The sequence below is a fragment of the Pyxicephalus adspersus genome, chromosome 3 (assembly GCF_032062135.1).
Source record: "Pyxicephalus adspersus chromosome 3, UCB_Pads_2.0, whole genome shotgun sequence".
Lineage (NCBI taxonomy): Eukaryota > Metazoa > Chordata > Amphibia > Anura > Pyxicephalidae > Pyxicephalus > Pyxicephalus adspersus.
Genome location: NC_092860.1, coordinates 30,621,456 through 30,634,537, shown reverse-complemented (window position 1 = coordinate 30,634,537; position 13,082 = coordinate 30,621,456). Strand labels below are relative to the sequence as shown.

The 13,082-nt window shown below is 34.9% G+C and overlaps 1 protein-coding gene across 1 annotated transcript in view; it reads right to left on the bottom strand.

Moving 5' to 3' along the window:
* Positions 1-1,686: 1,686 nt before the first annotated feature.
* LOC140325970 (guanine nucleotide-binding protein G(q) subunit alpha) overlaps positions 1,687-13,082 on the bottom strand; it is a 49,395-nt gene continuing 37,999 nt past the window's right edge. Inside the window, exons 4-7 of the mRNA XM_072404114.1 lie at positions 11,226-11,354; positions 8,997-9,126; positions 6,540-6,693; positions 1,687-4,788 (exon numbers count right to left, since the gene is read on the bottom strand). Of these exons, the coding sequence (XP_072260215.1) occupies positions 4,598-4,788; positions 6,540-6,693; positions 8,997-9,126; positions 11,226-11,354 (604 nt within the window). The 3' untranslated portion in view covers positions 1,687-4,597. The remainder of the gene's footprint in view (positions 4,789-6,539; positions 6,694-8,996; positions 9,127-11,225; positions 11,355-13,082) is intronic.

Below are 13,082 nucleotides of genomic sequence, written 5' to 3'. Positions count from 1 at the left end.
TAGGCCTTAATTCAGATGAGTAGTGTGCAGTTTACATGTACTTTAATAGCACAACTCATTACAGGGTAGAAAAGTAATTTTTACCAATAAGTTCTGCATAACATCAACATTTATCAAGTAAAAAATTAGGATTCATGACACAGAAAAAGCATAATGCATCACTGTTTAATTTAATACTAAACAATTAAAATAAAAAAAGTAAAACTTCCAATTGTAATGCTGAAAAACAGATGTTTGGTAATTCAAATGTGTACCACATACCAACATCTGTCTTCTGTCCAGCTTTATTTGTGGCAAAAAAGATGACATCCCAGAGTAAAAGATCAACAGCATAGCATTACAAAAGAATACACATACATCCAAAGTAAATGTATGTGTCCTTGAATTCACATATACATATATACACCCAGAAGCACTACTAGTGGATCTTTGGTTGGATGTATAGTCAGAAAATACTTTTGTAATTGTATGAGTATTAGTAGAACCTAAGGGTTGGATACAACTGGTTTTAAAATAAAAAACAGCTTACAATCCAAACCGCTGAGTTGAATTCATATTGGGAGTGGAACCCTTAGTGATGCAGTACCAAATAGAAAGGAAGAGTTTTTGGATGCATACAATATTTGCTGCAAAACAATTATCAAAGACATGTCTTTCAGCCCTTCTTTCTTATTTTTTCTCTATTTTGACTTTACCACCCGCCCCCCCCCCCCCCATGCAAAACGAAAAAAAAACAAAAAAAAAAAACACACAAAATAAACTTGCACATTTAAAGAAACATACATACATCAACCATTAAAGTGCTGTAAAGAACCAGCGTTGCATTAAAATGCATCCTTTCCACCACACACATTTTTATGCGTGTCAGAATTAGCACATTTTGAATACCAGCACATAAAGATAGTCTGCACTTAGAACATGTTAATTCATCCATCCTCTCCACAGCAGTACAGCGCATTAGTAGTTAATTATAATTGGTTTTATTTAGAAGTTAAAAAAAAAAAAAAAAAGGAAATTTATTTCAAATGCACACATCTTAGTTTCCTTGTGCTATCAGCGGTCTAGGTTCCCATGCAGGACATTCAGTAAAGCACTTCAATTTGGCAAATATTAAATAAATTCTGGTTTATTTTTACCTACAGCTTTGGCTTTGAGGCACCGATGTTTGCTGTGGAGCTTTATAAGGCATGAGTATAATATCTGGGAATACCAATACATTCTTAATGGGAACCCCTGTACGTTAATTTTGTGTTGTGCAAACAAGGGTATAGTGATGTAAAAGCAAAATGGGGGGGAGGGGGGTTAGTATATATATAATATTTATTGAAAAAAAAAAAAAAAAAAAAGCATTTGTATGGTATAGATTTTGTTCATTTATTGGACACCTTTATATCGGCAAAATTCTCCACATAAAATAGAAATCTATGTTTTGACGGGCATATCGGAAAAAAAATTACCAAATTTTTATTTGAAAACATGGCCAAAGAAAAAAAAAAAAAAAAAAAACAGCCATATTGCTGCCTAAACAGATTCGTGCGCAAGATTATTTTTTTGTGGACATTTGCTATAGAATGCCATATTCTATACATCATCCTATAGCAGAACGAAAATTGCAAATAAATCGGTGCATAGCAATAATCAAATTCCCCCGACCCCCCCCAAACAAAAATTACAAATACTAAAATCTTGTGAAGCTTCAGTGTCAATTTTCATTTGTCACAGCATCATTGAAAATAAAATAAAACAAAACAAATATATTTATATTTTCACTGACTAGAAATTCAACATTGGTGACAATTATATACATTAGAAGTGTGCTAACACCTTGTATAATATACTGTACGTAAGTGATATACTCAGGTTTGTTATGCATTGAAATACTTTTTTTTCTTTTTTGCAAAAGCAATAGGTGTGCAATTAGGACCATAAAAAAGTTTAGATTAAAATATATATATATATATATATATGCTTTTATACTTTGATTTCCTAATGATTACTTTACTCTTCAAAATAAAAAAAAGCCAATGAGTAATATAATTATCCAGGCCATTCCATGGACTATACATTTCTGAACTTCCTTGGACTGAAAAGGTCTTTCCAATGGCTTTACCCCCCCATCTTGTGCTGATAGGTCAATAAGTAACCAATTATTGTGTGAAATCAGAATCTTGTACTCTTATCAGCCAAAAGGATGCACATTAATGGTGTCTCCGAAATTCCAATTTCCTAGAATTTAACTCCTTCTCTGTTAAAGACATCCATTCTAAGTGTACCACTATTCAGAAATATTGTTTGTAACAGTTGTTACTCATTGGTACCAGAGTAACATTAGAATCAGTATTTAAATGGAGAGAAAAATAAAATCCCCACCAATTAAAAAATGAATTGTACATTCTTGTTTAAAAAAAAAAATTACAAAAAAGAAAAAAAAAATTACAAAAGAGAAAAAAAGAAAAATTAAAGGAAAACAATTACATTATTTGAAATGTGAATAAGCTATAAGACATACAATACAATTACATATACATACATATTTATCAATACAGCACATTCAGTCTGCCAAAAACTAATGGATTACAAAGCCAATATGGATGCTGCCATATATATATATATATGTATAGAAATAGAGAGATGTATGTACAATGATTATAGCATTTATAATTGCACTATACCTACAAACAGTTGTATTTTTTACCTATACTTGTTAAGTTACATTGGTATCAGGGAGCAATATAAAGAAACTTTGGACAAGGGAGCCAAATTTTGGATGGATAGTGTTAAACCAGACATTTAAACCTTTCAGTATCTGTAACAGATGTCAGGGCTGAACAGGTAAATGTAAACATCTGTAACTGCTGTTTACTTCATTCTCAGCTCCTCTTTGCATCCCTGAGGCAGTGGCTTCAGCAATCACAACCATCTCTCCTATCCTAATACCAACCCCCCCCCCCCCCTCTCTAATGCTGCATAGCAATGAAAAAATTAAAATAAAATGATAAAATAAAAAGGCCCAGTGGTGCCTCTAACTGAATGGCTTGCAAAATGTCCTCCCATGGTTTAAAAACAAAAAAAACAAAAAAACTTGCAAAGCTTGAAGTGTACACGTAAAAAAAACTTTATTAGTTTGTATCTGCACCTTAACGTCATACTATGGGACTAATACTTTGACCTGTTGTGTTAATGATCTTACAGAAAATGCATATTAGCAGCTCTTAAAAGTATTTAAAGGTCCCTGGTTTTTGTTTAAAAAGTTTCAACCACTTATCAGAGTTCAGTAAACCAATGCACTTATATTATGATCCAACATATTGGAGGATGTTTGGGAAATAAGTTGAGAAGAATAAAAAAAAAGAAAAAAAAAAAGCGTTTATATGGCATCTTATCAACATAAAGGGCACCAGAAGTTGTATTTAAATACAAAGCCACCTAAACAGGTAATACATGCGTTGTTTGTTTGGCAAATAGGATGAAATACTAGAAATAAAATAACTACTTTAAAGTGTGAAATGGCTTTTTTGGCAGGCATCTGATGACATTAGAACCTAATCAGTCAGTTTTGGCATTTAATTGTCTATGTACAGTTAAAAAAAAAAAAAAAGCCAGAGTTGGCAAATTAGATACTGATTTTGCACAAATTATTCAGTCAAACCTACAATACCACCTTAAGAAAAAAGGCATCTGCATATTCAAACACAATGCACTAAGCTGGGGGAAAAAAAGTGTAGTGTACATGGCATTTTGGATGTGCAAGTAAAATATAAACTACCACCTAGATTCTGTCTCTTCTCTAATGTTAAAAAAAAGATGGCACACTAAATAACCCCTCAAAAAAAATAAATAAAAAAACTCCCTCCATTATTTTTTAGTTAGGCTTGGTCATCTTGCACAGACATTTTGATCACCTGACTGCGATCTTGTCTGTCATCATCATGTATAGATGGCTAATTACTGAACTCATGTACCTACTGCTTGATATGAGCTCTTGTGAAATCTTCCTTGAAGTGACAAAAGACAGTACCAAAAACCAAATCTACTTTATACATGTCAATAATTTAAAAATCACAGTATCAATACTTTTATCCTTCAAAAAAGTATATAAATTAGCAAAGAGGATGGCTTGAATTTAAAAAATAAAAAGATAAAAAAAAATGAAATCAAATAATAGTTATGCCTAATTGTTTACTAGTGTTAGCGGCTCAGAAAGGGATTTATTGTAGGGGAGACCTTAACTTGAAAATTATTAAAAGACAAAGAAGGAGCCTCAGTGCATCATGCAGAACTGAAAGCATCCTGCTCTTTCGCCTTAAAAAACATAACAAGCAATAAAAATTAAACCGGCCCTTGTGAGTACACGACTTACAATTCAAAACAAGTCGTCTTCTCCTAGAAAATGGTGCTGCCTGGTTACTGCAGCGGTTTTTCCTCCACATAGTTTAAATAAAATCATAATAATTACTACAAACTCTGCGGACGTTCGCAGAGTTCAGGACGGCAATAAATTAGTATTATGCAAATTGTTTCTTTTCTTAAAGATAATACAGTCCTTCTTGAATTTCTTCAACGGCCCAAAGGGGATTGGGAAAACTAGCAGGCACAGTTAGACCAAGTTGTATTCCTTCAGATTCAGCTGTAAAATAGTGTCCTTGACGGCAGCAAAGACGAAGCGAATGTTCTCTGTATCTGTGGCGCAGGTGAAATGAGAGTAGATTATTTTGTCACTGTCTGGATTCAGATCTACGAACATCTTTAAGATGAACTCTCTTGCTGCTTGTGCATCTCGCTGGGGTCCTATGAAGAGAGAATGAAGAAAAGATCACACAAACAAATGTAGCAATGAAAGCACACTTTTACTTTAAAAAAAAAAATAATAATATATATATATATATATATATACACACACATATACACACACTAATATAACCAATTCAAACTGGAGTCTGGGCACTCTGAAATATTGGGCCTGATTTATTAAAGCTCTCCGACTGGAGAAGATAATGCTTTCATTGGTAAAGCTGGGTGACCCAGCAAACCTGGAATTGTATTTCTTTTGCCAATTGTTAAAGGAATTTGCTATTTGTTAGAAAATGTTTTCAATCTTTGACCATATCCATTTCAGGTTTGCTGATGAAAGTATATCTTCTCCAGTCTTGTTGAGTTTTAGTTAATTAGGTCCAATGGGTGAAGCTCACCAGGACTGGAGAACATGGACTATATCATGGGAGAACCTGGGTGATTTAGCAAACCTAGAAAGGATTTCTTAAAAATGCCAAATGTCTTTAATCCTTGACCAGATCCATTCTAGGTTTGTTGGATCCACCATTTTCTCCAAAAATAATCTATCTTCTCCATTCCTAGGGACCTTTAATAAATTAGTTCCATTATGTTCTTTGAACCTTTCTTGAGTTCTGCTGGACTAACTGTGCCCTCAAATATAGGAAGGCAGATGAATGTGCAGGCCTGCTGGGTGTTTTATGGACAAAAAATCTCAGGATGGCCAAATCCTCAGATTTATGTAGAGGGGAGAGGAAGGAAGTGGACAGATAAAACCTTCATATCAGGGGTGGGGAAACTAATGGACTTGTACAGGATTTCACAGAATACATGTTCAATGTTTCTTCTGTAATAAAATACCTTGTTCACAATTTTATGTTTTAAGGCAACACACAGTTTCACTTTACAGTTTACATTTGTTTTGTAAGCACCTGGCTTAGGTGCAGAAATGATCAGGGGGCTGCCTGATTACTTTTACAGGTAGTGGAAATTATGCCTTTCACACCTTGTGGCACCAGGGATCTTCCTGCTCTAGGACCATGAAAAGTAACTTTACATAAAGGGTCTTGGTAGCAAAAAGGTTAAAAGTTTCCCTTACATATAAAAAGCTCAGGGGATATATCTAGTTGCCCTTCGGCAGGAATTGTCCAGCTCCCACTTAAACATGAATGCTCAGCCAAGCAACATAACAGATAACGGTCCTAAATTTTTTCACTTTGTTTTTCTGCCAGTAACACCTCCTATCCTAGGGTGACCACTCATTGTACTATATCTTTGCAGGAGCTTTCACCATAGGCTGCTACATTATATTTTTGTTTGTGTGTTTAGAAATACTTTGTGACATTTTTATTTTTAACCTTAAACCAAATAAGTAAATAACATGATTACAACATGAAGCAGAAAGGAAAAATATGTTTTTTTCGCACAAATCATATTTGTGGAGGGAAGAAGCTACACACCACTGCATGAGTTCATCTAATAATCTATAGCTGCAGGATAACACTGGATTGATTTCTCACTATGATTTTCATGTCCAAGCCTGAACCTGTTTATAATGAAGAATATACCTAGATGAATACAGGGGTTCAGTATAGTTGGATTTAGGCCCAGTTATAACCAAGTAAGACTACTGCCGCCTTGTGCAACCCAATAAAATGAACCATCAGATCCTCTAGTGTGGAAAAATACAGATACAGATTCTCATTGTTTGTCCAGACAATGCAGTTGTTCTCCATCAACAGACAAATTACCTATAAATTATGACTTACCATCATATTCGGGGAAATAATCAACTAGATGAGAGTACATTATTTTCTCCTCCAGGAGATCTTTCTTGTTTAGAAAGAGGATGACTGAGGAGTTCTGAAACCAGGGATATGTGATAATCGTCCTAAATAGTGCTTTACTTTCTTCCATCCGGTTCTGAAAAAGCAGATATCAAATTAAAAGGTTACACACACACTGCAGTACACTAAATACTATATGATTTCAGGAAATGATACCCACTTATGAATGGTAGATGAACGTCACATTCTTGGCTTTATAAATATAACACACATACAAAAATTCACCTGCAGGGCATATTCGGGGAATATTATCTGCTAGGGTATAAACTACTATAGTTACATAGCAAGTCAGGTTGAAAAAAAAACACATCAAGTGAAAAAAGTCCAACAAGTTTAACCACTAGGGAAAAAAACCTATCCCAGATATAAGACCCTATGGACATAGAAGATTTAGAGGAAGGCAAAACTATACTATATGTAATAACAGTAATCATGATGCCATTTTATTATTGACTCAATATCAACAAAATCATTGCTTGTGTAGAATATCATTCGTCTTGTGAAGATCCGCATACCTGCCTGCCACCTAAAAAGGTGAACCTTTCTAGGGAGACAGGCTTTTAGGTAGTGTCCCTATGCTTCTGCCATCCACACATGCATTGTTTAGGTTCCAAGCTCCTATGCTAGGAGAAAAGCTCACCGCCTATGATACAACAAAGCTCAGGTTTAAAGGTAGATACAGTGTACAGATGCAAAATGGTGGAGAAAATTACCTGGTAAATTAATATTAGCCAGTATTTTTATAGCGCCGACATATTAAGCAGCGCTTTACAAAGTCCATAGTCATTGAAACTATAAAGCATGAAAGGTTCTGTAACTGAGCTACAATTTTTTTGTTTTATTAAAAAAAAAATGTAAAGTTCCAAATGTACTATTAAAAATTGACACCAAATAAAATGATTGTTTGAAGAATTTGTCTTGATCGGTTTTGGGTTTAGTTGGGTTATAAGTTAAACTTAAAATCTCTAAACTGTAGAAGTGTTCAGCTTTAGTCTCAGCACTATACACTTTTGCATTTCTCTGTATTATCTTACATTTGCTAAGACCAACATTTCATCCACTTAGCTGAAATATAATTTCGGCATAATTAAATATTGTGGTTCTTGCAGAGCTACTAATTGCTTGCTGTAATTCACTCAGATTTCCTGCTCCAGCAGCCTAGCAATATGATCTCATTTTTACGATTTGTTTTGTATATCCAAAATGTGAAAGTAAATTTAAGAGATGGAAAAAAAAAACACACACACACACACACACACACACACACAAAACACTGGATCCAAACAAGATTTTTCACCAGACAATAGTAAAAGCTTAGTAACAGAATGTAATGAATGGCCAAAATGATATGCTAGACCAGATGGTAATGAATGACCAATTATCAATGCTATCTATTGCAGAATTCATGACATCCAGATCACTCAATCCCCAGATACATTGCTGAGAAATCCCAGGATTTCAGGGACAGTCCCAATCTTTGCAGACATTTCTCCGAGGGTTTTTGCATCTGGAAATATTCATTTTAAATACTAATCTTCTCAATGATCCTGTAAAATCTGTAATGTTACATTCACTTTCAGCTCTCAAGTTTTCTACTGATATCATCTTGGATTTTTGGTTAATATCTTTAAACAAGTATTGAAAATGTACCTGTTATGATGGAATTGTTGTTTGCTATGCCCTTCGCTATAGTGTGAACAAAAACAAAGTTGCAAACTTCCTTCGAAAAATTTAAGCTGCCACCCCAATTAAACTAGTTTTTTTGGCAGTAAATAAATATATTGATGTCAAAGTTTTCGATACATCAAGGGTTTTCAGTGATCCAATATACAATAGTAGTAAGTGTAATTTCCATTGTAAAGTCATGGGGTATAGGACCAACTAACTAGACAGAATAGATCCCTGGATTTTCAGTCCTAATCAAATAAAATGTTTCTTGTCCCAATGCGTTTCACCATTAGCTAGGTTCCCTGAGAAAAGGAGGGGAATGGGATCCGGGTATTGAGTATTATAAAGCAAGATGGGGACTGCTGCTGAAGAGCTTGAACACTGTGGGTGGCAGCAAATAAAGTGTGAACAAGTTATGTTTAGGAACACAGATTTTACAACAAAACAATACTGGACTTTTTTAAAAGGTTGGTATTTATGAACATGGGTACACTTTAGACATTTTATATATTCTTGTATATGATGAGATCTCAGGGTAGTGACCCCATGATCACTGTGAAAACCACTCATACGGGCTAAGTTCTAAACCAATGAATGATTCTCTGGTGGAGAATTTAGAAGATCCATGTGCTGCAATGGCAGTAATGGATTCTCAACTAGGGAATGTGTCAGTGAGATAGATTAGATAGAGAAAATAGAAATAAAGTTTACCTCATTGTCAGACTCCACAAGGACCTGATCATATTCACTAAGTGCTACAAGGAACATTATGGAAGTGACATTTTCAAAGCAGTGTATCCATTTCCTCCTTTCTGATCGCTGGCCTCCTACATCGACCATTCTGTAACAAGGATAACAGGATTAGCCCCTTTGGGTAGAGAAACAGGAAAACAAAATAATATTTTACATATTTACTACTTGTAATTGAAAGGATTTTCATGTATTGATTTTTTCATCACAGTAGGTTGTATTACATGTAGTTACTATTATTAACAAATGACAGTCACTGATAACATGGTCAGTGCTGATCTGGGGTGACCCTGTCCTATACTATACCTTTTTATTTATTTATTTTTTTACTATTTTGAGCAAATGTCAAGTTAACAGAACATACAAGCTGAATAGAAAGATCTATTGAGAAAACATGATCAATATGAAGAAAACCTGAACCTAAACACTGGGGCTACAATTGAAACCTCCTTGAGAGAACAACAGTTGTCTGGCTGTCAGTCACTAATCTAAAACAAACTACAATGAGTATATTAATCCTGATCTGCATACTTGATTGGAGTCTGTGGGTTTATCAAACAGGTATTGAAACTTTTTGATTACTGTAGCAGCAAGGGTGGTCTGCAAACTTTCAACAATTTAAGTAAAATGGCAAGACAAAACAGTCAAGATTCCTATCTGCGAACATTATTTGGACAGGTTACAAAAACATTTGAAAAACAAATTGTTTAAAATCTATTTTTTTTTTAGGTTATTAAAAATTGGTATAGAATGCTAATTTCTGGGTCCATGACCATAACTTTTTGTAGTATCAAGATCAACTGCAAAATCTGTCCTAAAATGGATCCACCATGAGAGATGGCGTCAACTACCATTGCTGAACTCTTTAAAAGAATGCTGAAGTGCTTTGATGGTAAACGGATTTGGTGTCAGCAATCAGTCACACCTGAAACAAGCATGCAGGTAAGTGCTAAAGAACTTTTGCTACAATTGGCTGAACACCTGAGCTATATACTCATTCTGGGTCAGTGAACATAGGGTGATAAACGCAGAGGACTGCAAAACAAACTAGATAAGCTGTAAATTGTAAAACCAGGCCAGCAATGATAGTTTACATAATCGCTTTCATTGTAGTTCCACTTTAGATACAGGAAGATTATCCTCAGTTATCCTATTCCTTCTGGAGTTTTGTTTTGCACTGTATCTCTGGCACTTTTTTTTTTTTTACCGGTGTTTAGTCACCTACACAAAATGTGGTTCCACCCACCCCCCACTCAAACATCCATCATCTTTCAGATTCTGGGCTTCTCACCTTAAAGTCACCATATTGCCCTCTGCATTTCAGTACTCCTTTTCTGGATTTTGAATAATCAAGTTTCCACTTTTAGGTTTACTGAGATCCATACAAAATTCCTTTGGCCATCTAAATCTTTGTGTGGATTATTTTATGTTTATTTTAAATTCCTTTGGCTGTTCCCCTCTTTGTGAGCAACTTAGTCTATCTGCTCTTCTGGTGCTTTCTCTTTACTGAAACATGGACATAATTTAGCCTAATGTACCAAACATATCATGTCCTTCTCTCTTTTTGTCTTCATGTTGTAAAAGTAATCCTCTTGCAGTCCTTCATTATACCAGTACTGTGTAAGAACTCCATTTTTATAAGCTGCATACGTACTCTGCACATGGGTGCAAAGTTCATATGAGAGTGAACAAATGCTAGACCACCATGATTGTGGGATGCTCTCCTTGTACCACGTGGTGTCCTTTTCCATTACCTGTACAATTACTTACCGATGTGATCTTGCTGTTCTTTACACCTTCTCTTTTGCATCTCTACTTGCTCTTTTCTACCGTCTTTAGACTATACATGGAATTACCTATGCAGCACTATTCTCTAAACGCATTTAAATCATTCCGAATCATAATAAATACCCTAAAAAGAACCCACTGTCGGTTTTATTATAGTGAAACTGAGCATATGTAATGTTATGGCCAAACTTCACATGTCTGTCTAAAATTACTGAAATGTTTTAAATTTATAAAGCAGAATTATTGATATTTTTAAGTATAGCAGTAATTCTAATATAAAAGGCTGATGTGAAGATACAAATGTTTAATGTATTGGTTTGTTTGCAGTACAGAGCGAATTTTGGTTGCAGCATATAAACAGCCATAATTTTCAAGTAGCAGTTATATCTAATTACGCTCTACCTGAAGATGACACTTTGTAAATCAAATGGATATTCAATAATTCCTGTTGTGGGCACTCTGACTCTGAGCACATCTTGTTGGGTAGGTAGATATCCATTACAAGCAATACGGTCCAGGTCATTAAGATAGCTGAAATTGCACATAAGAGAACATATAATTAAACATCTTATTGATGCAGCTTACAAGCTACACTTACATAATAAAGAACTGCATGTGCTGAAGGATACCATCCAAAAACATATCTGTTATCTCTAGTTACATGTACATTACAACATATTATGTGAATTGTGATTGTGCACAGCTTGAGGTTAATGTATCCATAGCTGCCAACAACTGCAATATCCATGAAAAGATTTCTTTTCCTCTTATAAACCAAAACTTAGCAAAAAAAAAGAAAAAAAAAAAAATCATTTGAAAGCAATCAACTTCAGCGTATGCAACGTCACCAGCTCATAACTTTTATGAGACATACACTTTATGATTCAATTTTTTTTTTTTTTTAAATGTGTATGCAAAGTTGGTAGAAACAGAATCTTTATACTGGCCTCATTTTACATCACATTAGGTGCTAAGTTATGAATTCAACAGTAGTAAGCCAAATACTTCAAGTTTATTTCATCGAAAATAGATTTCCTTAGGAAATAAATCACTCACCAGCTTTTTAAAATTGAGATCCCAGATACAAATCTATACAGTGGTGGAACCCCATACTCCTTGACTTCTATGTTTATACTATGGTCAATTTACTGGGATTAAAAAAGGTGTTGTCTGCAAGAGTTGGAAGAGGTGACGTGACCAACATGGAGGACACAAGGTTTTCATGAGCAAAGCAAAGGTTGAAGTTGGGACAGAATCTGGTATTTGGTGAGGAGAATGTTATATATATATATATATATACACACACACATATACACACACGTTGGGAAGAACTTTGTAAGTGAGGGTTAGGACCACAGAGCAGGATGTTGCAGTGGTTATACAGGATATGTTTTTTTTTTTGTTTTTTTTAAACTGAAGCTGCGTACACACGTCAAATCTTTCTCGCCCGATAATCGGCCGCTCCGTCGTTCTCCCCCTCCCCTCTCCATACAGCAGAACGGTGCTGTATGTACAACACTCGTTCATGCATCGTGTAGTCCTTTGTCGTTGGAAAGGATCATGAAAGATCCTTTCCAACGACAAGAATTGCACGTGTGTACGCAGCTTAAAGTAGCGGGAGGTTGTAAATAAGGTAATTTAAAGCTAATTAAATGCTCAGAACCAAAATGGTACTACCAGGAAATGGGATTTACAAGCTGAGGTAATGGGGTGTTATCTACAGTTGGTGACTAGAAGCAAAGGAATGGGGAATAAAGAAAAGTTTTGTTTTGCTCATATTAAGTTTGAAGAAACAGGTTGACAAATGTAGCAGACACTTGAAGCAAGGTGAAGTTATAGTGGGAATAGGAAATAGTAAAGAACTTCATAATAGGTAAGAGGAAATGGAAGATTGTGGTTTGGTCGTTGATGCTTTGTGATGAGCCAAAGAAAAATTATTCATGGTGTCAGAGGCTGAGGTCCATTTTGCCATCAGTGGGTTGTTAGTGACTTTGGGGAGGGCATTTTTCTGTGGAAATACAGGTGTTACTGAAGGGTATCACACAAGTTAGAAAAATGAGCATGTTGATAGGCTTGCATATTGAGGCCGTTATGAATGTCAACTTGTTGGTGAAATTTGAATATTTTCAGATAACTAAGTGGTCGGAGACCAGTAGGGACTTAAAGTGTTGAAAAGCTGTTTGGAGTTAATTAAACTTTTTTAGGGAGCTTTTGAATAGGAAATAGGATTGCAAACATCCTTTCCTTATAAGAGAATTT